This window comes from Gobio gobio, assembly GCF_949357685.1.
Source record: "Gobio gobio genome assembly, chromosome: 2".
In the NCBI taxonomy this organism is placed as follows: Eukaryota; Metazoa; Chordata; class Actinopteri; order Cypriniformes; family Gobionidae; genus Gobio; species Gobio gobio.
The window spans coordinates 7,389,979-7,417,671 of record NC_137098.1 but is presented as its reverse complement, the minus strand read 5'-3'; the positions used below and the strand labels follow the sequence as shown (position 1 = coordinate 7,417,671).

General features: G+C 38.5%; 1 protein-coding gene across 1 annotated transcript in view; it reads right to left on the bottom strand.

Moving 5' to 3' along the window:
* The window catches only part of vat1l (vesicle amine transport 1-like), an 84,982-nt gene continuing 57,289 nt past the window's right edge, over positions 1–27,693 (bottom strand). Inside the window, exons 8-9 of the mRNA XM_079838062.1 lie at positions 9,515–9,598; positions 1–4,712 (exon numbers count right to left, since the gene is read on the bottom strand). Of these exons, the coding sequence (XP_079694188.1) occupies positions 4,614–4,712; positions 9,515–9,598 (183 nt within the window). The 3' untranslated portion in view covers positions 1–4,613. The remainder of the gene's footprint in view (positions 4,713–9,514; positions 9,599–27,693) is intronic.

Sequence of the window (27,693 nt, the reverse complement as noted above, 5' to 3'; positions counted from 1 at the left end):
GGTTGATGCACGGAACAGCATTTTAATGGCATAAACACCAAATCGCACTCCACACAAATGCTCTGCACAACATTTTATTCAGGTTTCATGTGTTTGCAATATATCACAGTCTAACATAAAAGCACGTCTACTAACTAAACTACACAGCAACAATACTTTTGTGTGTTTTGAGCGGATATTGGCTAACACATCAGAAATGTAGTGCTTTATCTTTAAGGCAAGTTTTTAAACAAATCTCACATAACTGTAACCCAAAACCATGACAGGAAAATGTGGAACGATGCTGTCACATACGTCTGAGTTTCACATAATGTGCATTAAAGAAACAAGCAAAAAACTACTTCCTTTGTGGGCCTATCTAGAAAGAGGGTAAATGGGTCATTATTATCAGTCTTTTTTTTCAGTCATCTTATTGTAAAATAAAACTGTTTTTGTATATACTCTATATAAAGCCAACTAGTTTAATTATTAGAGAAGAGTTGAATAAAAAAAACTAATTTTGTTAAACACAACAAAAATATAATACCACATGAGAACACAATCAAAGTTTTCATTTATGAGGTATATGTAGGCCAGAAAAGATTTTCATTAAATATTTTTGACATTAAAGTCTATTCTCCATAAATTACAAAGAGAAAAAGCCTTCTGGTCCTCAGTGCAGATAAGGCACTAAGAATATATGTTTCATTTTTTGTTGTTGTCGGTTACTAGTTTGAAGATGAGACCCGACTTTCACCTTAATGTCAAAACGTTTTCCTGTGATTCTTTAAAGGGACAGTTCACCCAAAACACACTTCTGTCATCATTTACTCACCCACATGGAAAAGAGCAATCTTTCAAATATCTCCTTTTGTGTACCATAGGAGAAAGAAAGCCATGTGGGTCTGGAACAACATGAGGGTGAGAAAAATGATGACAGAATTTCAGTTTTGAGGTGAACTGTTTGGGTTATAGTACATCATGTCGCTGATAATGACAACTCATTTAAATGTCTTTTAAAAGGCTTAAATAATATCTTTATGATCTGAGATGAACAAAGGGTAACGAAGATGATTTTTATTCTTGGATGCAGGTAGTTACCTGCATGACTACAATAAGCTCCAGTAGAACTCTGCGCACACACACACACACACACACACACACTGGCTTTATGTAGTTGTCTTTTCTTGTGTTCACTGTGTTACTCAGAGAATCATATTTGAGCCATAATCTGAAAAATTGTCAGAAAAACATGATTTTTTCCCCCCTATTTTAATGTAAACAATAAGTGTGAACAAATTATTCAACTTTTCAGGGTGAGGTTAAACTCAATTCAACTTAAAATTAATTTAATTTTAACATAAAAACCTACAACCCTATTACAACTATAAAAATGTAGCAGCTTTACAGCTGGAAGTGATTTTATAAAATGATATAAGCTTATATAAGCACATTTCTGCTTTTAATCCTCCAAAAACTGAGCCTATTAACCTCCTTTGTAAGTACCTCACTGTAACCTTGATATATACACTATATTGCCAAAAGTATTGGGACACCCCTCCAAATCATTGAGTTCAGGTGTTCCAATCACTTCATGGCCACAGGTGTATAAAGCAAGCACTAGGCATGCAGACGCTTCTACAAACATTTGTGAGAGAATGGGTCGCTCTCAGGAGCTCAGAGAACTCAAGGTTGCCACCTGTGCAATAAGACCATTCGTGAAATTTCCTCACTACTAAATATTCCACGCTCAACTGTTAGTTGTGTTATAACAAAGTGGAAGCAATTGGGAACAACAGCAACTCAGCCATGAAGTGGTTGGCCACGTAAAATCACAGAGCGGGGTCAGCGCATGCTGAGGGTCACAGAAGTCGCCAACTTTCTGCAGAGTCAATCGCTACAGACCTCCAAACTTCATGTGGCCTTCAGATTAGCTCAAGAACAGTGTGTAGAGCTTCAGGGAATGGGTTTCCATGGCCGAGCAGCTCATCCAAGCCTTACATCACCAAGTGCAATGCAAAGCGTGGAAAACCACTGGACTCTAGAGCAGTGGAGACGTGTTCTCTGGAGTGACCAATCACGCTTCTCTGTCTGGCAATCTGATGGACGAGTCTGGGTTTGGCGGTTGCCAGGAGAACGGGACTTGCCTGACTGCATTGTGCCAAGTGTAAAGTTTGGTGGAGGGGGGATTATGGTGTGGGGGTTGTTTTCAAGGTTTGGGCTTGGCCTCTTAGTTCCAGTGAAAGGAACTCTTAATGCTTCAGCATACCGAGACCTTTTGGACAATTTCATGCTCCCAACTTTGTGGGAACAGTTTGGGGACGGCCCCTTCCTGTCCCAGCATGACTGAGCACCAGTGCACAAAGCGTCGCTCCATAAAGACATGGATGAGCGAGTTTGGTGTGGAGGAACTTGACTGACCTGCACAGAGTCCTGACCTCAACCCGATTGAACACCTTTGGGATGAATTAGAGCGGAGACTAAGAGCCAGGCCTTCTCATCCAACATCAGTGCCTGACCTCACAAATGCGCTTCTAGAAGAATGGTCAAATATTCCCATAAACACACTCCTAAACCTTGTGGAAAGCCTTCCCAGAAGAGTTGAAGCTGTTATAGCTGCAAAGGGTGGGCCAACTCCATATTAAAGAATGGGATGACATTAAAGTTCATGTGCATGTAACATCAGTTATCCCAAAACCTCTGCCAATATAGTATATATATAGAGTCTGTATAGTATGTATACAATCTTGCTCAAAAGTTTACACACCCCTTGCAGAATCTTGTGAATAATTTTACCACAAATATACAACTTTTTGCATTTGAAGATCAAGATTTTTTTTTTTACTTAACTTGTCTTGCGGGAAACATGCAAATATCTTCTGTTGCTTCTGAAGGGCAGTACTAAATGAAAGAAGAAGAAAAATATATAAATAAAAACACCTTCATCTTGTTCAAAAGTTTTCACCCTGGCAGGTCCTGGAGGATTTTTCTGAAGAACAACATCACAAAACACACACACAGCCATGGATCATCAGGGAACGACACACAGCACTGTCATTTTTTGTCTTGTGGACTATATGTAAACATCTTTTATGTCAAATATCTTATTCAGGACAGTACAAAATAAAAAAATAACATGAATTTTGTATGATCCCTCTTAAAATGATTCACATTTTTCACAAGGGGTGTGTAAACTTTTGAGCCAGACTGTATATATAGTTTAGGAAAGAGTACAAATTATGTTTGTGGTAATCAATATTGTCACAAAAATGTGGTCCACAAAGTTGTTATGTGTTAAATTCTGTCATCATTTTCTCACCCTCGTGTCGTTCCAAACCTGTATGACGAAAAAGACGTTTAAAAAAGAAAATGGGTTGAAAATGGGAAAAGGGTTGTTGTTGTTTTTGTCCGTACAATGGAAGTGATAATGCTAATATTCTTCCAAAAAGATGAAAATAAAAGTCAGACGCTGTCGAAGAAAAGTGCAACACACACTGTAAACAGACTTGGGTGTATTTCTTTAAAAAACGGTTTGTTTCTGCCAGCTTCAAGGCTTTCATCAGACATCCATTCCAACATTATTTCAAATTTCATCTTCTGTGTTCAGCAGGAGAATGAAAATCATGCAGGTTTGGAATGACATGAACATTTGTTTAATTTTGGGGGTAGTTCTTCCTTTGAATTGGTAGTGAATATTCCTTTATTGTGAGGAACATTCCCAAAAATCTTTTCCTTAATAAGCATGTGATGGTAAATTGGCCACTGAGGTAAACGTCATAAGAAGACACTTGAAGATTTAAAGTCCCTTATATCAGTGAGGGTCCTACCGTTCGACCTACACCATGTTTAAAACTGCAGCTCCTTATAAAGTTGCTGCATTTCATTTACTTGCCAGAACCATTCGTCTCTTGGCAAGTGTTAATTCTGGACTTTGACTGCAGCAATCTGTCAATCCACGGATTGCCAGGCCCAAATAAAACATCCGAAAGGCTGCAAAAGGCATTCAGGAAAAGTCAATCCAATAATGACGTTTTGGGCTGAAACACTGCAACAATTCAACACTGCACTAAGAATGGCACTTCAATCAAACATTAAACAGCACAACAGGGCCAGATTTACTAAACAGGGCACATCAGCTTGAGAAAAAGCCTGATCTGACCACGTCTAAATGAAAGAACACAGACGCAGCCGGATCATTTCCATAATGACCAACACAATCTACCAAGAGCAGCGCAAATTAGCATCTGGTTTAAGACGTGCTTTTCTGGGGCGTTAAATAATGGAGCAAACACCAGTAAATTGACGAGCAATTAAACACTCTCCTCTCATTAATACTGTCTGAAAGAGAAACTCCTACAAATGCATATGCAATAAGATCAGCCGCAAAAATAACCCTGTCCACGGCTTTTCAGCGCTAATTTATCACTGCGTGTCTTTAGTAAATCCTGACAGTAGTTTTTAACACCAGAAGAGGGTTTGTGCTGTTAGTAAATCTGGCCCCCAGTGTTTTGGGGTTCTTTTGACTGCATTGTCCAAAACTTCCAAAGATACAGACAAACAACAGAGCAAACACATCACACTAACATATGTTTCATAATGGCACGGGTCATGGCAGTCTCTGGTTGTGTCTGGGTTCACTGAATGAAGGGCATTCGCTCCTTGTTGTCGATGTCTCCCTCCTGTTCCTCTTCCTCCTCACCGGCTTCACTGGTCTCTGTGCTGTCATTGGCCATCTGAAAGAGAAAAAGAAAAATCATGTGTTTTCACACTGACTGACAGGATTTGTTCAGTGTTTGAGTAGTTTTTGTGTTACCCAGATCCTGGGTCAGACGTAACAACCCAGTGTTTGGGTAGTTTTTGTGTTACTTAGATCCTGGGTCAGATGTAACAACCCAGTGTTTGGGTAGTTTTTGTGTTACACAGATCCTGGGTCAGACGTAACAACCCAGTGTTTGGGTAGTTTTTGTGTTACTCAGATCCTGGGTCAGATGTAACAACCCAGTGTTTGGGTAGTTTTTGTGTTACTCAGATCCTGGGTCAGATGTAACAACCCAGTGTTTGGGTAGTTTTTGTGTTACTCAGATCCTGGGTCAGATGTAACAACCCAGTGTTTGGGTAAGTTTTGTGTTACTCAGATCCTGGGTCAGACGTAACAACCCAGTGTTTGGGTAAGTTTTGTGTTACACAGATCCTGCGTCAGACGTAACAACCCAGTGTTTGGGTAGTTTTTGTGTTACCCAGATCCTCCGTCAGACGTAACAACCCAGTGTTTGGGTAGTTTTTGTGTTACCCAGATCCTCCGTCAGACGTAACAACCCAGTGTTTGGGTAGTTTTTGTGTTACCCAGATCCTCCGTCAGACGTAACAACCCAGTGTTTGGGTAGTTTTTGTGTTACCCAGATCCTCCGTCAGACGTAACAACCCAGTGTTTGGGTAGTTTTTGTGTTACCCAGATCCTCCGTCAGACGTAACAACCCAGTGTTTGGGTAGTTTTTGTGTTACCCAGATCCTCCGTCAGATGTAACAACCCAGTGTTTGGGTAGTTTTTGTGTTACCCAGATCCTCCGTCAGACGTAACAACCCAGTGTTTGGGTAGTTTTTGTGTTACCCAGATCCTGGGACATAACCCAGTGTTTGGGTAGTTATTGTGTTACACAGATCCTGGGACAGACATAACAACCCAGTGTTTGGGTAGTTTTTTGTGTTACCCAGATCATGGGACGGAAGTAACAACCCAGTGTTTGGGTAGTTTTTGTGTTACCCAGATCATGGGACAGACGTAACAACCCAGTGTTTGGGTAGTTTTTTGTGTTACCCAGATCCTGGGACAGACGTAACAACCCAGTGTTTGGGTAGTTTTTTGTGTTACCCAGATCATGGGACGGACGTAACAACCCAGTGTTTGGGTAGTTTTTGTGTTACACAGATCCTGGGTCAGATGTAACAACCCAGTGTTTGGGTAAGTTTTGTGTTACACAGATCCTGGGTCAGACGTAACAACCCAGTGTTTGGGTAGTTATTGTGTTACACAGATCCTCCGTCAGACGTAACAACCCAGTGTTTGGGTAGTTTTTGTGTTACCCAGATCCTGGGTCAGATGTAACAACCCAGTGTTTGGGTAGTTATTGTGTTACACAGATCCTGGGTCAGACGTAATAACCCAGTGTTTGGGTAGTTTTTGTGTTACCCAGATCCTGGGTCAGACGTAACAACCCCGTGTTTGAGTAGTTTTTGTGTTACACAGATCCTGGGTCAGATGTAACAACCCAGTGTTTGGGTAGTTATTGTGTTACCCAGATCCTGGGTCAGATGTAACAACCCAGTGTTTGGGTAGTTTTTTTGTTACCCAGATCCTGGGACAGACATGACAACCCAGTGTTTTTTGGTAGTTTTTGTGTTACCCAGATCCTGGGTCAGACGTAACAACCCAGTGTTTGAGTAGTTTTTGTGTTACACAGATCCTGGGTCAGATGTAACAACCCAGTGTTTGGGTAGTTATTGTGTTACACAGATCCTGGGTCAGACGTAACAACCCAGTGTTTGAGTAGTTTTTGTGTTACCCAGATCCTGGGTCAGACGTAACAACCCAGTGTTTGAGTAGTTTTTGTGTTACACAGATCCTGGGTCAGACGTAACAACCCAGTGTTTGGGTAGTTTTTGTGTTACTCAGATCCTGGGTCGGACGTAACAACCCAGTGTTTGGGTAGTTTTTGTGTTACCCAGATCCTGGGTCAGATGTAACAACCCAGTGTTTGGGTAGTTTTTGTGTTACTCAGATCCTGGGTCAGATATAACAACCCAGTGTTTGGGTAGTTTTTGTGTTACTCAGATCCTGGGTCGGACGTAACAACCCAGTGTTTGGGTAGTTTTTGTGTTACCCAGATCCTGGGTCAGACGTAACAACCCAGTGTTTGAGTAGTTTTTGTGTTACACAGATCCTGGGTCAGATGTAACAACCCAGTGTTTGAGTAGTTTTTGTGTTACACAGATCCTGGGTCAGATGTAACAACCCAGTGTTTTTTGGTAGTTTTTGTGTTACACAGATCCTGGGTCAGACGTAACAACCCAGTGTTTGGGTAGTTATTGTGTTACACAGATCCTGGGTCAGATGTAACAACCCAGTGTTTGGGTAGTTATTGTGTTACCCAGATCCTGGGACAGACATGACAACCCAGTGTTTGGGTAGTTATTGTGTTACCCAGATCCTGGGTCAGACGTAACAACCCAGTGTTTGGGTAGTTATTGTGTTACTCAGATCCTGGGTCAGACGTAACAACCCAGTGTTTGGGTAGTTATTGTGTTACTCAGATCCTGGGTCAGACGTAACAACCCAGTGTTTGGGTAGATTTTGTGTTACACAGATCCTGGGACAGACGTAACAACCCAGTGTTTGGGTAGTTATTGTGTTACAGTTTAGACACTCTCAGTTGTTTCTTCTAAAACCTTCCATCTTCAAGGAGAAACATCTAAGATGCAGCAGATCAAGGCTTCTGAGCTATATATATATATATATATATATATATATATATATATATATATATATATATATATATATATATATATATATATATATATATAAAAAAAATATTTCAGATGTTTCTCTTCAGTTGCTCCCAAAACCTCAGGTTTATTATTCTGTTATTCTATTATTTATTATATATTTATTATTAAGGTAAATTTCATGAGAGCACACTGTTGTACGCCACTATTTCCACTGTTTATGCCTCTCCTCTGAGAACAGCGTCATAAGGCGCAGTCTCCATGGAAACTGCTGAGGTGATGTCGCCTGACTCGTGGATCAGTGTCACAATACCATTTTTTGTTCCTTCTAAACAGGTGCATTATTCAAATGTGCCTTTGTGCTTCACAGGGACGTCACTAGGATTGGAAGACAGGGGGGGCTTAGCCCCCAGGGTATTTGTAATTTGCGTTTGCAAAATCTTTGCACTCACATCTAGAGCTACACTTATGTCAACAACCAGTCAAGAAACCAAGATGTTAACAAGTAAAATGTGACAGAAATCCTCTTCATCCATTTCTACTCTGTTAAAGAAAAGTTACTGTAATGTTAGCTTTTAGACACATCAAAGCTGCATGGGGGAATTTACTTAGGCCAGACTTTGCTCCTGATGAGTTACTATAAACAATGAAAATGCTATCTGTCTGCTCATGTACATGATAAAGTAATAGCACACAATATCTAATTCCTCTCTATATAAGTTGTCCACAGAATGCTATTTAATTACACAGAACCGCATGTATTCAACCCATTTGAGATAAAATACAAATATACAGCTAAACCTAAATTGAGCTAAACCTATACAAATGCCACAGCTGTACAGTTTTCACACCCTATACTAAATTTACCCTATAGCCTACAATAGCCTAATGACATAACATTATTTAATATTTGAATCACAGCTTATATAGTGTTTTGACGTCGACAACCCAAGTGCATTTTACCTCAAACTTGTGACTAGTTAACTTTCTAAAGTAGCAATCGCTTTCTCGGATCGACATTAACACTGACAAAATTATATCCTGAATTAAAAATATTTTTATACCACTTTTTAATGTGTGATAGTGTAAAGGTGTTCACGAGATACCAACCTTTCGCGAACTTGCTAGTTTCAACGTCAAACACTCGCACGAAGGGGATGGGCTGTGTGTGTGTGTGTGTGTGTGTGTGTGTGTATGTGTGTGTGTGGGGCGCGGCGTGCGTGAGTGAGAGACGCAGGGAAAGGAAATGCAGCTGAACGTTATTTGCTCTATGAAAGACATTGATAAAGACGACAGCTAAGGACATTTTAATCTATAATTTTATTTTAGTTAGTTTTGCCAAACACACATTACAGATTTGGTTAGATATATCGTTTTTTTTGTAATGCCTCTGTTTTTTTTTTTGTTTTTTTTTTCAGTTAACGACAACCCACCGAGTTTTAGTTTTTTCGTTCATTTTCGTTAACGATTATAACCTTGGTAACGACGAGAGGAGATGAATCCTCGAGTCCAGACAGTAACTTGCAGTAGCGCTCCGGTCTGCAACGCTCTGAAAGCTGCCACAGTTCACACCAATGCAAGGAGACGCGGTGCATCATCTTGATAGCACAACTCGTACTTCTGTCCAACTTCCGACTTCTCGGCTATTTTTTTGTAGCTGGATATTTATAATTTGTTGCGTCTAAATATAAATGAGGATACAGTTATTGATAAATCAAATTGTTATCGTAGTTCTAATTATCATTTAGGGGGGCTTAGGAACATTTTGGGGTAGCTTCAGCCCCCCTAAAATAGGCCTAACGACGTCCCTGGTGCTTCATAAAAGAACATTTCTTTTCTCTCACAGTTTTGGAGAGTGTGTACACTGAATGTGAAAAATAATAATGTTAGAAAACTGAACAATGCAAGACATTATGAAAATGAAAGGGCAGCACCAATCACTGACATGATAATTATAATGTTGTGCACATAATGTTTCGCTTGCCTTAGAACACTGGTCTGAATTCAAAGAGAGGTTTTCAGATGACTCACTCACCAAAGGCGTGGGAGACTTTTCCACATCCAAAATGAGCTTCCCTATGTTTCCTCTGTCGTGGATTCTCTGCATGGCTTCCTTCACCTACAGGTTAACACAACAAATCTCGTAAAAACAACTCATTAAGTCAAACAAATGTGCTTTTGCTCTCATGAAGTGATGCTTAAGCTCCATATTGCCTCATGTCAAGTGTGTAACACCACATACGAGACTGAAGAGGGCAGCAGAGTCACAAACAGCGATCAAACTCATGTAATCTACTTCAGGTTCGATAGATAGATAGATAGATAGATAGATAGATAGATAGATAGATAGATAGATAGATAGATAGATAGATAGATAGATAGATAGATAGATAGATAGATAGATAGATAGATAGATAGATAGATAGATAGATAGATAGATAGATAGATAGATAGATAGATAGATAGATAGATAGATAGATAGATAGATCTTGTAAAGTGACTGTTAATACTGGATGTATCAGTAAATTAATAAATATGACAGCTGCTAGTCAGGGCCTGAGAATAGAAACATGACAACAGTCCCTGGCATCAGCTTTCTAAAGTCAAAATGACAAAAAAAAAAAAAAAAAAAAAATGTTCATTTCAAACCACTGGATTGTACCAATACATAATGATTCAAAATGTCAACCCTTTGGCATAAACAGTTAACTGATGTTTTTCATCAACAGTCCCCTACAGCAGCCTGTCTTGCTCAAGGACAAACGTCTTTCATCCGGAAGAGACGGTGATTTCCTTCACACCTCAAATCCTTGTTTTGCTTTTAAACCAAAAGTTTCTTAAGTATGTTACAGGCAACCTTTCAATACATTTTTGGAAACAAATAATTGCTAGGGTTTCATGTTCAGATTAGCACTAATAAAGGCCGGAGTGCCACAAGTGTCTGTTCTAGGACCATTAACAATGCATTAAATTAACATCATTAAATTAAAATTCACTGACATTCATTTAAGCACTAAATGAAAACCAAAAGCTTTTTAAGCAGTAAAACAATTTCTGAGCTATCTTAATATAAATGAGCAGTCGTTGGACAGCACATGCTGTCACTAATAATTCAAAATGTCAAACCTTGGCATAGACGGTTAAACTTTTATGTTTTTCATCCACATCCTATGAACCAAAAGTGTCTTAAGTATGTTATAGTCAACCTTTTAAAGGGCTGGTTGATTATAATTTCACTTTTTTAACTTTAGTTAGTGTGTAATTTTGCTGTTTGAGCATAAACAACATCTGCAAAGTTACGACGCTCAAAGTTCAAAGCAAAGGGAGATATTTTCTTTTACAGAAATCACTTTTTAAGGACTACAACAAACGGCTGGTAGGGACTACAATGAGCTTCTTCACAGGTTAGTGACATCACTAACCCTAAAATTTACATAATTAATTAAACTTTAATTAATTACATAATTAAACTATACCTGTTCTGTCTTCATGCAGCAGATATTCTCTGGCTCTGTGCATCTTACAACAGTTCCCACACGAGTGATTTATAGATTATAATGACAGAATATGCAAATCAATGAAGATAGTAACTCCACATCAGCTACATAAATTCATCAACTAACCATTCAGAAACGTCCTGTCTCATTCTACATGTTGTCACTTCTTCTTGAGTCTCTCCATCATTGTCCGACTCCGATTTGAACATAAAAAGGCTGAACAGTTTCTGACATTTTCAGTGTGTGTCTGCGTGAGGTAAACATGAGCTCTTGAAGCTCCGCCCTCTTCCTGAAAGGGGGCTGTGAGCAGCAGCTCATTTGCATTTAAAGGGACACACACAAATATGGTGCGTTTTTGCTTACCCTCAAAAGTGACAAATTTAACATGCTATAAAAAAAATGTGATTAATTATTTGAGCAAAAACTTCACATACACACTCATCTTGACATCAGAGACTTATTTTACATCTTGTAAAAAGGCATAATAGGACCCCTTTAAAACACAAGATCCTCTCTGTTCTTCACATAAAGATATCGTATGGCTTCAGAAGACTTGCAACATGAGTTATTTGTAATACTTTAATACAGTTTGTTTTGTCTGTTTTTGCAATAAATACCTGTGATTGCACGTATATTTGCCTGTTACGTGTATTACAGCAGGCCCGGCACCCAATCAGAAGGTTGTCCCACCCTGAGGCCCCATGCCAAATAACCGATTTAAAGAGAGATAATAAACCAGATTTTGAGAGAGATCATGGTTTTCGGTTGCTTGCCATCAAAAAATCTGCTTGTTATTTAGAAACTAGAAAGCCTGATTTAAGTCTCTTTTTACAGTTTAAGCATTCAAATTTTAAATCATTTCGCAAAAAGACTCTCTCGAGCACTGTTTTCAGACGAGAACACACCTTTGGCAGGGCTCAATCTGAGGGGCGGGATAAACGGTTGTCTTTCAAATTCCCTCTGCACGCAATAGGATAGTGCTACAACCAACCAGAGCAACGAAGAAGGTGAAGCAGAGCTAGTTGATAGATTAAAACCTTTGCCGTATCCGGTCGGCAAAACTCTGAACACATCCTCCTTTCTTAAAGGAACACGCCACTTTTTTTGAAAATGGCCTCATTTTCTCACTCCCCTAGAGTTAAACAGTCGAGTTTTACCGTTTTCTAATCCATTCAGCCGATCTCCAGGTCTGGCGGTAGCACTTTTAGCATAGCTTAGCATGGATCATTGAATCTGATTAGACCGTTAGCATCTCGCTCAAAAACTGACCAAAGAGTTTTGATATTTTTCCTATTTAAAACTTGACTCTTCTGTTGTTACATCGTGTACTAAGGCCGACGGAAAATGAAAAGTGTCGATTTCAGGCGCTGTGTAATATCAATAGCAAAGTTCCTTGTTTATTACGCAGGAATGAGAGTATAGTTCCTAGCCATATCAGCCTAGAAAATCGCAACCTTAAATTTTTCGTCGGTCTTAGTACACGATGTAACTTCAAAATAGAGTCAAGTTTTAAATATGAAAAATATCGAAACTCTTTGGTCATTTTTTGAGCGGGATGCTAACGGTCTAATCAGATTCAATGATCTATGCTAAGCTATGCTAAAAGTGCTACCGCCAGACCCAGAGATCGGCTGAATCGATTCGCAAACGGTAAAACTCAACTGTTTAACTCTAGGGGAGATGGAAAATGAGCCTATTTTCAAAAAAAGTGGAGTGTTCCTTTAAGACGTCTTCCAGAGTTGCGGCCAAAGCCGATTCGAAAGACCGCTGTTCGCCAGCTTCTTTGTTTACGAGTAGCACGCGGAACCGCCACATCTCTGTCGTCATTATGTTAAGCCCGCCCACCGACTCTATACACGATGTGATTGGCCTGACCAGAGTTTGGTTTTTCCAGCTCGCAAACCAACGGAGAGTTGCTAGACTACCCTGGCTGCAAATTAGATTTGCTGCTGCTAGGGTGCGTCTAGATTTCTAGGCTAGATTTCTGTTATTTTTTTTCCACTAAACTATGCGATCTGAATGGTTTTGAGCGCTCACTCCCATCTCACTGCCATCACACTATAGTGGGGCAGAAATGTCATCAAAATTTGTGAACAAAAACTATTTAATAAGTTCCTTTTCTTTGTATTTATTACATAAATCTATGATATATGAGTTATCACACAAGCAACAGTGCTGTCTTTCCGAACATCTGCACTGTGACAACAGAAAAAAAGAAGTTACTGAGTAACTTCCATAGACACATTGTGATTCTGTTTTTGCTCTATCAAAGAAAACAGAACAAACAGCACAACCGCTGCATCTCTGAGCAACACTGTGTTTGATTCCTCAAAGATTCAACATATCTGAACAAATCAGATGAGTAAATGATTTATTTAAGCTACCCATTCATAAATACAGTTGTTTGTCAAGTTAAACAAATTAGCACTTTGAACGAATCAGTTGAATTCAACTCACTCATTAATACAGTAGCTAACCTACTAGCTACTGGCGGTTTTCGTTTCATATTTAAAAAGTAGCGTATTATTTACTTTTTTAAGTAGCCTATTATTTAATGAATTACTAGCTACTAATTTCATCTTCAACAGTGATTAGATTCAGACTGTCCTCCAAAAAAACGACTCCATAGGTCGTTTTTCAAGCACCTTATTACAACGTTTATTTACGTTTTAATGTCTTGCGCCCTCTAGCTGACATAAAAATAATGACAGTGTCGTGTTACTTCTGTCACTGTCTTTACCAATCAAAATGCATGTTCATTTAAATGCAGGGGTGTTTCTAGGATTTTCATTTTAGTGAGGGTATGGAGGAAAAAAAATGGTAACACTTTAGTTTAGGGTCCAATTCTCACTATTAACTAGTAGCTTATTAGTATGCATATTAGGATATTGGCTGTTTATTATTACTTATAAAGCAAATATTTATGGCTTATTCTGCATGACCATATTGTACATCCTTTAATCATACAATGTAGGCAGGTTTATAATCACTGAGATCCCAAATGTGAGGTAGTTAGGGGGGTTCAGGGGCTCCCCCGAGAACATTTAGATTTCCATGATCTACATACAGTATGTGCATTTTAAGATGTTCTGAACGCCCCAAAAATTGATAACAATAGCTTAAACCATGGCAGTGGGCAGATATGACTGATTAAGTTTTTTCCATTTTAGTCAGCGAAGACAGTAAACATGTTTAACTGATATATGTTTTATGAATCATTTTTGTAGATGTTAATTTACTGAAGGCTAACAGGAAACTAGGTAACTAAATGTATTAAATTAATTCACAATATGCACACATTCATTAGGCTACTAATCTTATGCCCAATACAGGCTGAAAAAAGCTGAGCTTTTTTATTTACTGAATGCTACAAATGGAATTACATTTATTTACAATATGCACTATTAATCCTAATCTGAAGAAAACGGCTTTGTTAATGTTTCTTGTTTGTTAATTATATTATAAATGACATTACATAGGCCTATTTCAAATCAAAATGGCGAAATTAGACAAAAGTTTATTAATTTGCCTGAATATTTTTGTCATTTGTTTAACATTTCTGACTTGAAGCAGCTGTCAAATATGTCCTTGCATCTCTCACACTTGACGTCGAGTCGTGCTGCTAAAATTCGCGCTCAGCCTCAGCAGATTCTGTGCGTACATAAAGCCCGCCTAGGCTGAGTTTTTCCTCCAATATGTTGACATTGATGAGCGGTGACAGACCAATGAGGCTCAGATCAACGCACACACCTCTGCTCCTGAAGTGCGCTCTATTCGCCGCCACAGCGGATTGAAGAACACGCTGATTAACGCGGATTAAAAGACGGGACGAAGGCGAAGCCTCACGCAAGTTTCATATGTTATAAGGGTTCATCACAATTTTTTTAGGGGGGCTGGGCACAAGTTTAGGGGGGGCTGATGCCCCCCTAAAAAGGGCCCAGTGACGCCCATGTTTAAATGCAATGTGTGGACTTTTTACCACCATTTGTCATATTTCCATTTAACAAAAATCGTTTTCATTAACAACTACACCCACCCACCCCACCCCTAAACCTACCCAGTGATTTATAGTGCATATACACTTTATGAGCACATGCGTTCCCTGGGATCGAACCCACGATTGCATGATCACATGCTTACATGATGTTGTATTTTGCAACAATTGAGAGACGCAAAACCCGAAATATGACGCCAATATAAGGAAACAAAGCATTAAAATGAAAGTGTCCTGTTGTCGATAGGGGCGCAACTTTAGTAAACGCTCATATGGGTCGTATTTCAGGGAAGTGACAAACGACCTATATAGGCGTACTGGAGGTAGGGTGACCACCCGTCCCGCTTTGCGTTGTAGGCCTACCGCACAGCATTTTCACCCCTTGTCCCGCACGTCACATATTGAGAAAATGTCCCGCATTTTCATCAGTCTGTTGGTTTTTAATTATCATATTAAGAAAACATGCATGCGTTATTTTGCCTTTTTAAGAAAGCATTTCATTTATTCTTTTTGCGGCATCGTTTTTCACCTAGACATATTTAACAGCGCTTCGTCAGACGTAACATCCCGCCTTTCACAAATAGCCTACAACAACAGCCGTTTTTAAAATCCTATCCAATGGTTGAAAAGAAAGGAGTAAACACGGTCACTAGTAGGTTGTGACGGCTGTCAATCAAAATGTGGAGCGGATTCGTTCCATGTAGAAAACGAATGGATAATTCGGTAAATTGGTTATATTCTTAACATATAATATAATATATAAGTATAATATATAATATTTCATGTTGCTTTATATTTTATTTGTTCATTATTGGACTTGGTCAGATCTGATGCCTGCTGCCTTTGGGCTCAGGGATGTTGAATTTAAATGACATGTAAAATGTTACATTGTGATGTAATGGTGTTTTCTGGAAGGGACTAAAGAACAAAGTATTTTTATCATCTGAAAGGCAGAATACATATGTTTTTATTAAGTTAGATAGACATTGTGTAACAGTTTCAGGTTATGTTTTAGTGTCGGTAACATGTCCCACATTGTCCCACACAAACTTAGTAAATGTCCCACATTTGGTTTGTTTGATGGTGGTCACCCTAACTGGAGGACATGTTGCAGAGATTACTTTACCAATTATTCTCTTTCTAAAAACGTTTATTACTTATTACCAACTATTTTCTAAATCCCATATCAATCTCGACCAGATGAACAAATATAGACATGAAACTGCTCTTTTAATTCTTTCGAATAAATTATATAAAATTGCATAAATTATTCTTGAACTGACCAAAATATTTAAAGAGAGAAGGTTACATTACAGTTTAACATAAGATGTAAAATGTTAAATCCACTATTGTTTTATATAGAATTGTTGTAGTCTATACAGTATTTGAATCACATCAGAAGTAACTGTAAATTACAAAGAAATTGAGAGTAATTCCTTACTTTACTTTGAAATAATTAGAGTAATAATTAATTGGTTATTAATGCATTACACCAACACTGATTATGCAACTGCAGAGTAAATCAATTCATGCCGCATCCGAGTTGCATTGAGTGTAAATACATTGATGGATTTTGTTGATACTGACTTTATTTGATTGGTAATAAACATACAGTGTCTTCTTATTCTGATTGAAGTGATTGATTTATTGTAATAATCTGACATAAGAGGACACAGATATGACAATACATTTAAAAATACCGTTCATCTCTGGCTTTATTGTTTTAATTGTTTTGATCTTCTCTTGACTGAGAGACACATCATGTAATTTATTGTATTATGATATACCTCTAAACTTTGACTAGGCTAGGCATGTTGCATATTAATTGTTCTAGGAACCTCAAAGGATATTTACATTTTTGTGTATTTTTTGCTACTATGTAATGATGTAGTTGAGGTAATTTGTAGCGTAGAGCCCAAACATAAACTCAAGCCCAGGGGCCCCCAGACCCCTCAGTCCTGCCCTGATTCTTTTTATTTGTGCTATTGCTTGTAAATTGTACTTACTGACTGTTGACTTGACTTAATATTTATTAAAATACTAATGAAACTATTTTTTGTGGTGGGGCCAGTGAAAATTTTTGCAGGGCAAGTAAAAAATCTGGACCATAATACCCTGTAGAAATGCTCCTTTGCGTTGAGCCCTTTAAATATAGAGAGTTCCTTTCAAGGCCTGCCTCTTTTGTTATAAAATAATTTTGTTACTGGGAAAAAATTATGTTAAAAGTCTGGGCTCAGCAGGAATTTCACTTGGCCCACCCTGCATCTCAAAGCTGGAGAGAAGTGGGTAGGTTTAGGGTAGGAGTGGGGTTAGTTGCTGCAAAATATAAAAGTATAGATATTTATATGCTTTTACAAATGCAAAGAATTAAATGTGTCTCGATCTGACTCATAAGGCAAACAACTGAAAGCAATGGAGTACCCTGTACGTCACTAAACGTGTACACTGTGCATGTGTTAAAAAGTGTGTATTTTTTGGGGTCCTAACCAAGCGTCAATATGTGACGAGTTGGGAGTGAGAACGTGTTGCTCAGATTTGAATATTACACTCATCTACTTCGCGCCCTGCCATCATACACTCATTTCATTTGATGATTTTAAACTGTGTTGTTAATGGTGCTTGTTAAGACCTGCTAAGTATTAAACTTCTGCATGTAGCTCATCTCAAAAACACCTCAGCTTTAAAGGCAAAGGACACCGGGATTTAATTATTTAATGCCACTGCTGTCTGAGTAATAAGCACGGACATCATCCCTTCCGCCCTCTCTTCCCATAAAACATCAAGGGTCATTTCTCCAGCCATGCACCTCAGATTCAGCTTCATTTCACCGCTGTTGCAAATATGTGGAGGGCTTGATTGTGTCTGAATGAGTCACAGAGGTCATGCTGGATCGGAGGCAATAAAATGCATCAGTGGAAAGATTGCCTCAATATATCCCCAGAGGCACAGAATACGGTCACTGAGGAGTTTCAGCACAAATCGAATTTTCAAAGTCTCACAAATATTAATTTATACATACAACTTTCTTCACAGAGCCATGTCAGACTTCATAAAATTTCAGTCTAATATAATTAGTTCTTCCAGCATTTATGAACAATCAGGGCCGTAACCATGTCTTGAAAAATGGGGGAGGTGGGACCAGTTTTTTTTTAATGGTCTTTTTATAAAAAGAAATTAAATAATTAAAGGAATTTAAGGAAATAACTATTTGCAAATACTATATGTATTTTAAAATATGTATTATAACATTCACTCTCCTCATACCTACACTCTAAAAAAAAAAAAGGTTCTATATTGCACCAAAAATGGTTCTTGGCTCGTAATCATAGGGGAACCTTTTTTAGTGCTATATAGCACCAATTTTGGTGCTTCAGTGGTTCTTCAGCGGTTCTTCAGAGGTTCTTCACCGGTTCTTTGACTAAGGTGCTATATAGCACCTCTGAAGAACCGCTGAAGAACCACTGAAGCACCAAAATTGGTGCTATATAGCACTAAAAAAGGTTCCCCTATGATTACGAGCCTTTTTTTTTTAGAGTGTAATATGTTTAAAACTGGTATGTTAGTGCTTCACATTTGGTTATGAATTACCGTATATAAATGATAGCCTACATTTTCGTATGTATGCATTAGTATGCATTATTGGATATTACTGTCTGTAATATTTCTAATATTTCATAATACAGTTGTCAAATATTGAAGTGCCCCTATTATGCTATTTTAAAGGCTCCTAGTTTTGTTTTGGAGGTCTCCTACAACAGGTTTACATGCATCAAAGATTTCATTTCATTCTCATAATTTAGGGTTCTTTCACATCTCTAGTTCGGTTTATTTGCTCCGAACCAAGGGCAAACAATTATACATTGTAGCATTTTTCAGCTTTTTTGTTTTTTTTTCACACTGCACTGATTGCTTTGGTCCGAACCAGCAGAAACGAACCAAAATGCAGTCACATGACTACATCCACATCACTCTTTGGCCATGGCGTATTTCCTAAACTGTTTTTCGATTGGTCTGAATTTACGTGCCGGAAAATTCCAACAGAAGAGGAAAAGCCAGCAAACAACACGGAGACAACACAACTATGGAGAGACGACTGCGCGGGCTGGTTTTGTCCCTGGCCATAATCTGTTACATTTTCTGTATACACCACAATATGCTAAACAATGAGAAGATTGAGCTGTTCTTGTGAGTTTTCGAAAGTTGGGACCTAATAGGGTCATCAGACCAAATTTCTATGAGGCTCCGCTCCTCCTCACTACTCCAAGTTTGTCCGCAAGCTGCCATGCTAAAGTGAAAACTGTCAACAAACACTTTCCCATCCCACAATGCACAGCAAAGCTGACTACGGCAGCTGGTTTAGTCCAAAAGTACTTTTGCAGTTGGGTCTGTTCGAGGTCGGATCACGTTCTCACCACAAATGAACCGCTCCAGAGTTCGTTTGAAAGTGTACGGAGACCACCTCTTCAAGGAGCTTGTTTGGTCTGCTTTTGGTGCGCACCCGAGTGCGATTGCTGCTTTCACACCTGACCAAACGAACCGCACCAAAGGGGAAAACGAACTCTAATACGATTCAACCGAACTAAATGAGGCAAGTGTGAAAGCACCCATACATTGCAAATGACCACATGATTTGTCAGATGAATCAGTCTCTCTAAATCCCTCCTTACTCTGCTTTGATTGGTCAGATGGCCCAGCCTATTGTGATTGGTCTACCGCTTACAGCGCTTGTCAGAAGCTAAACGCTCATTATCATAACTGAACTTCAGCTCCATCTGGAGGCTTCCTAAAGCTCAGCGATTGTACACACTGTAAAGATGTAACGATGCCGTCGATTTTACCATATCAATCCCAGCACGAGTCTGATGATGAAACATTGGAAGAACTAGTTATACAATCCGAAACGGCATCGCAAGGACGACTTGAGCAGGACGTTTCTCAGTAGCCGCCTTTCCATTACCCTTCAAATTGCACAAGTTGAAATTGTTAATTGAAAATACGCCCAATGTAAATGAGTCAATTTCGCAAATACTCACATATATCGCAAAAAAGTTTTTACACTTGCATAAGGTGGTTTTTCAGGCAATTCGAAAAAGGAAATTTTCGCACAACTTCAATGGAAACATCTACAGGTCACCTGTCGTGCGTAGAAGTCATAGACTGTAAAAAAAATGTCAACCATAGGATTCTAAAGAGCAGTTTTGAAATTTAAAGTAGGGTCGAGCTGGCCATTGCCATCTTGGCACTCCCGGATAAGAGAAAATGGTCAAAGAGGCAGGACGTGGGTGGAGCTGAGGTGACTGATGAGTAACAGACAGCAGATAAACGGCAATCCACCTGTCACTCAAAGTGGCCACGCCCTTAATTATGCAGAACTTTAAGGCTTTATATAATGTCAACGAGTGAGTTATAAAAAAATTCACCCCCCTCACAGTTGTCATGAAGGGCAAAATTTGCCGAATAGACCAAAACCACAATTTGTACCAGACTGTAAACATGTGTTTTTCTGCTGTAAAGTTGGGCATTTTAACATGGGGCTCAATGAGATTCTGCTCCTTCTGGAGCCTGTCTCTAGTGGCCAGTTGATGAATTGCAGTTTAAGTCACTTCCGTATTGGCTTCAAGAGAAACTGGGGGAGGTTGCCGCTTGCTCCAACCCTGAAAGACATCTATAGAAGCTCTTATTGAGAATTAACAGAGGTTTAGATGTTGATGTTTTATTGGTCGCCATTATGGTGATCAGTGTTTCCTTTAGTTTGGCAGTTTGACTCTTGGCTTTTTAAGTATGTGGTTTTTGTTACAGTGTTAACAAAACATAATCTGCTCAAATCAAAAGAAGCCATAAACAAAAATTATCATGAAGAAAAATGTTTGACTAAACTCATCACTGACTAAAAATGTTAATAAATAATATTCACCAACAATACTTTCTTGCCACAGATCAGACATTTCTGATTTTTAAATATATTCTAAGGGGAAAAAAGTTTAGACGCACACAGATATAAAGAATCAGCATATGAATCTCAACAATGGTGACATACTTAATGCTGCAATGCATGCTGGGAGCCATGAGTTTTATACTGTGGTGGCTTAGTTGGGTTGGAGCTAAACTCTGCAGGACATCAGCTCTCTAGGACCGAACTTGCCTACCCCTGACTTCGAGGTGCAAAAATGTACCCTTAAGGATACAGCCCCAGTGACGGCCACTTGTACTCTTTTTTTTTTTTTTTTGAGAGTGTATAATGTACTACAATACACTGAGGTGCAAGTACAGCATCTGACACTAAATAAGCATAAATAATATCTAACAACTATTTACACGTAGTGCAAAGAAAATACTGTTTTTGCACTTGGCACTTTGCAAATGGCCTCAGCCATAATATTATTCCAGACAAAATGAAACTCCTCCTATGAGAACAATTCTCCCCAATCTGTACCCTGAACTTGTTCATTATCACAGAGACAAAAGGTGACCTCAGATCAGCCTAGAATGAGCTGAGGTTGGCACTGGTTTTCACCCGCTGGAATTCCCCTCCCACACACTGAAGTCATGGGAGCCTGACCGCCTGGCACTCAACACACTGCCCTCGCTCTCAAACAAACCTCGAATAATGCACCTGGTCAAGAGCTACACTGGAACAGACGGACGATGTTGGTCAATTATTAAAAATGAACATCACTAAATTGAAATTCACTGACATTCATTAAAGCACTAAATGAAATCCAAAAGCTTTTTAAGCAGTGAAACTATTTCTGTGCTATCTTAATATAAACGAGCAGTCGTTGGATAGCACATGCTGTTACTGAGACACCGCTCTGAACTGTTTTATTTTCAAGTGTGAACCACGGCGCGGCCTCGCATTAGTGCGTTCCCTAGTGTTATGTGCCAGTTTGAGCCTGGTGCCGCCACAGATTGTGAAGACGATTAGTCTCTTGTCAGACACATCATCAGAGCACATACAGTCTCTGACTTTATCAGGCTGGTCGTTGTGTTCAGCCGTTTGAATATAATGATCTGGGTTACTCTTTAACTTGGATTAAAGCTACGCTGCCCACAGAAAAAGAAAAAAAATCAGGAAATATTATCAGTCTTTCCCGTTACCTATTAAATGCGGTTTCACATAGCTATACGGTCTATGTGTTCTGGGTGTTTGGTCTCTAGTGATTTATTCAGCAACATTACACTGTGAAAAAACTGTAATTTTCTGGCAGCAGGGGTGCCAGAAAATGTCTGTTTAAAAACAGAAAAATACTGTCTGGAAAAAAACATAGATAAACTGTAAAAAAAAACTAACTGTAAAAAAAACCGTAGCAGTGTTTGCCAGAACTTTACTGTGAAAAATACGGTAGCGACATTTTAGGTTTTACGGGATAGCACTTAGTTTACTGTCTATTTTACAGTTCAAAACCATATAATTTAAAGGTTTATATTGTAATAATTACGTGTACATTGTAAAAAAATTTTTTTAATTAACTGAAATAATGTTAAATTACCAACCTATTGAAATATTAATATCTGTTATGTACCTTTGATATATACTGATAACCACCAAATACAGTGGTGATGAGAGTCACATGATAAATCAAAGCTTTAATCACACCAATCATAGTGGAGATGAGAGACCTCATCACAAGCATTAGGAGGACAATACTAATATACGGAAGGTGTCATTCACACAAACACTAAACACCATCATGGTAACACAATTTTAAAAATGCAATAAACATTAATTTAACAACATAAGATGTAACATAAAACCCTAATGTACATAACTGATTAGAAAAAAAATTGAAGAAACATGGTTATTTAAATGAAAATACATCAAATGTGAAGTGTCACGCAGGGAGTTCTGGAATTGTCAATTTACGGTTTTTTTTGCTGTAAATTACACAATGACTTGTTCTTTTTCACTTCCAAAAACTGTCAATTTAATGGTATTTTACTGTAAAATTAAATTAAATGTAAGGTAAGATCTATTACAGTTATTCACCGTATATAGTACGGAAACACCGTAGCACTTTTACAGTATTTTACCATTAAAATCACATACGTTTTTTCAGTGTACTTATTATTTACTAAACAGGGCAAATTAACATATGGGCGCAATTCCAAAAAAGGGCAGATGGGAGAGGAAAGTTCTTATATGATCTACTGACGACGCTCAAATGAAACAACACAGACGCAGCCGGATCATTTCCATAATGACCAACACAATCTACCAAGAGCAGCGCAAATTAGCATCTGGTTTAAGACATGCTTTATTTTGGGGCGCAAACACCAAACAAATTTACAAGCGCAAACCTTAGTAAATCCCCTTGCGTGATTCATTTAAATACTCTCCTCTCATTAATACTGCGTCTGAAAGGGAAACTCCTACAAATGCATATGCAATAAGATCAGCCGCAAAAATAACCCTGTCCACGCCTTTTCAGTGCCAATTTATCACTGAGTGTCTTTAGTAAATCCTGACAGTAGTTTTTAACACCAAAAGAGGGTTTAGTGTGTTATTATAGCATTGATGTGATGTCCACATGTGTGTATATCAGCTATTTTCCAACAAGTTTGAATGCGGCTGTCACATGTCTGTCTGTGTGTTTGGTCTTTCTGTTGTGTTTTGATGTTCTTTTGTCTTAGGCCTCGTCCACACGGAGACGCGTTTAGCTGTAATACGTAAACAATTTTTTATTGTATCAGGGTTTCGTCCATATGGATCCGCCGTTTTGAACCTGTAATTTTTTTAAACCGGGTCCCAGAGTGGATATATCTGACACCCTTGCGTCTTCGTGTGTACAGCCAATCCGTATATTTTGTCATCACACCACGTCCCGCACGGTAAGGACTAGAAGGGATACAACTACAGACACTGGGTATGCGCACATCAATATTTCGTCATTTAATTACTGTATTTGCATTATTGTAAGGGTAGGTTTAGGGTTGGGGTATGTGTAGGCGTTAATAAAACACAATCTGGTGAGTAACACATTTATTTACTGTTATTTTATTGTGAGATTTTGCCTCATTTCCTACCATTGCTGTACCCCTTCTGGCCACAACTCTTCTTCTCTGTTTTTAGTGTATTTCTGTGGCAGAATTATAGCGCCACATGCTGGTCTGGCATGTATACTACATAATTTTTAGTCGGTTTCAGTGGTTTCGTGTGTGCGCAGATATTTCTTGAGGGGGAAAAAAGATCAGATAGGGATGTGGATGTGGCATTAGTTTCCCGCCACTTGTCTGTTTCCTGAGATACCCTCGTTAGTTAAGTTCTGTTCCACTGTGTTTAGTTAATTATCTCGTTTCTGTCTGCTATTCAAGTTCCTCTTGTTCACTCAGTCTTTGTCTAATCACTGTTATGTTGGAGTGTATTCCCCTGCATTTCTGTTCGTTCCTGAGCGGGATTATTAAAGCTTAAGTTCTTCAGTCTGTTCCTGGTTCACCAACCGTTACAACGGCTTAGTTTACAGTTTTATTTCACCTCATTATTAGGCACACCCCATAAATAAGATCAGAGTATTTTACTTGTTCTTCTAATGTGAATCAGAGAGTGCTCTACAAACATCTTTGTCAATCAGACCAAAATTAACCTATGCTTTCAGTAGCACAGAACTGCATGTCCTCATCCCATGAGATCAGCACAAGGGAATCTGTCAGGCTTTCAAGAAGCCTGTGATGAGAAAGAAATGAAAGTGTGCATGGTCTCCCAACACTCAGAGGTCTGCTTTTAATCTGTTTATGGAGAGGCCTTTGTCCCACTTCAACAAAACAAAGGCTGTCTGAAATCGCCCCCCCTTTACCCTTAAATAGGGCACTATTTGAAGGGACAGCAATTTGTAGTGGTGTCCAAAGAGAGACCCCATACAAAGCATGTTGAAAACTTTACACTATTACTCCTATATAGATTATCAGCCATTATACGGCTGTGTGTGTTATGAATCTGTGCAATGGTTTTGACTGTGTGTTGTGAATGTGTTTGTGCATTTCTTTATGGCATTGTCTCTATGGACAATCATAGTTCTCAATGTTTTATGTTTTATCAGACTCTGCGCAATGGTAGAAACCAGTGGACGTTATCAAGCGCACTCATTCAATCCCACAATGCACTGCAATAACAAGTGTAAAACTGATGTGTGCTCAACGGCTAGAGAATCCCCATAATGGTCACACACACAATGCGTAATCCCCAATCTATCCTTTTTTTCCAAACTGCTGGTCCAATGTGGGTACAGCGTAATATCATACAGGTATAAATTCCTTTTTAATTGATTATTACATTGTTTAATTAAGGTTTATATATATTTCCCATGATAATGTTCAGGATAAATCTTTTCATTACCACTGGAGCTGCCAGTTTGCTTAGTTTTTAATTATTAAACAGTAAGCACAAGCGGCAAGCCATATGCAAACACGGCAGCCCTTCCTGCACACTCAGTGTCCGAATTCACTCACTCGTTTTCATTCACTCCCTCAAGTGAACTATATTAGTGAACTAATGTAGGGAATAGTGAACGAGGGTATAGGGGTGATTTCGAACACAGCTCATCAGTGTTACACTCGTTATTGAGGTGCATTGTGGGATTGAATGAGTGCACTCGATAACGTCCACTGTGGTTTTGGACACCACTACAAATGGCCGTCCCCTCAAATAGTGCCCTATTTATGTTACATATCTGTGTTTCTGTCGTGTTGTTTACTTTGGTCACATGTTCCTTTGTCTATGTTTCCCGCCACTTTCTGTGTTTCCTTGGTTACCCTCGTTAGTCTAGTTCTGTTCAGCTGTGTTTAGTTATCCTCATCTGTATCACCTTGTTAGTCAGTCATCAGTGTTTGTATTTAGTTCCCTCTTGTTCATTCCTTCCTTGTCTGGTCTCCTTTATACTACCCGTTGTAGGGGAGAGCAGGGACGAAAGTACCATTTTTCAGAAAATCGTAATTTTAAAAGATAATGTTTTAGACCGAGATTTATTTTTGCTGTGGTCAATAACTCACAAGTGTGGTCTATCAATAGCAGGTGGTATTTTGTACAAATGTAGAACGACTACAGTATAATTTCACTTTGAACATAAGCTGCACATTGTTACTTTTGACCCCATCAGGTGGGACGAAAGTAACACACAGGTGGGTCAAAAGTAACACAACAATACAAGCTAGATTTTTTTGGTGCGACTCTTGTTTTTATTAAACATACCTGACTATGACCTTGTTAATATGTAACTGCAAACATATTTTGTCCTTTATCTTTGCAAAAAAATTATTAAATTACATTTTAATTTAAAATGTTAAAGTTCATCAAATGTTTCAAATGTAATATGACAGTACAAACTTGAATTGTTTAGAATATTTTTTATTTGCAATGTCTGTATCTATATGATAAGTTTTTTCTTCAACAGTATGAACAATATGAAAATTAAATAAAATTAGCATAATATGCATTATATATATATATATATATATATATATATATATATATATATATATATATATATATATATATATATATATATATATATATATATATATATATATATATATATATATATATATATATTAGCGGGACAAAAGTAACAAGTGTTACTTTCGTCCCGACAGGAAGTCCTGACATTTAAACACGATTTACTTTTATACTGAAAAACTCTGAAAATACAAACCTTCAGGGTGTGTAACAGCACTAAATAACCCGAAGATTGATCATTACTGTGACACATGAAACAAGAAACACAACTTGTAATTAGAAAAAAAGGACCGCTTCATTAATTTACTTTCTGTACTTGAAAACTGCATTTCGGACCTAACCGCGGGAAACAATGGTGGAATCACATGATATTTGGCAGATCCATCAAGGGCTGTGTGTTGAACGTGCTGTCATAGCTTGGAATGTAAATGTATTCAGGGCTCGGAGAAAATCGCTTTGTTACTTTCGTCCCGGTTCTCCCCTACTTACACATTATGTTAGTGCTGTTTGAAGTTCTGCTCTACGTTAATTTGAATAAATACCTATCTTTGTGGAAGTCCCGAATCTCCTCTTCTCTGCAGCACCATACACCCGTAACAATTTAAGGGTATAGGGGGCGATTTCAGACACAGTCATTGTCACTCTACAAAATGAAGAACACAGCAGCATTAATAATGACGACGACTCGGCAAGGATTCTTCTTGATGGGGAGGATGAAAGATAATCTCACATCTTAAAGGAATAGTTGAATAGCTCAAACTCTGTTTTCTTCAAGGAACACAAAGGAACTTTTCCATGAACAATGAAAGCGCTTCGAAGCTGACAAAAGGCAAAAAGGCACCTTAAAAAGTAGACCATATGTTCTGTATAAAAAAAAACAACAACTAACAATTTCCCCATTCACAGCATGGTTCCGTCCTGTCTCTGAGTGAGATCAGATGGTAAACTGTCAAATTAGAGATGTCTTCGAGTTCGACGAAGAAGTACAAGTCCTGTCATCAAAACCAAGGCTACAGAGGGCAGAGAGAGAGAAAATGACAATTACTCACCCAGTTCTTCAAAAAGAAAGGGTGTATGCTTATTCGCGGAGCTTTCTTTGCTGTAATGTTAGCGCTAGTTGCGTATGTAACGGAGGTCAGCTAGCAGTCTCTGTGCAAGTAAACCTCACTCCTCTGATCTCAAGAGACACTAGGGGTTGCAGCCTTTAGTCTCCTTGTTAGAGCATCTGATTCTCATGCTGGCGGACCCCGGTTCGAGTCCCACTTGGAGCAGGTGAT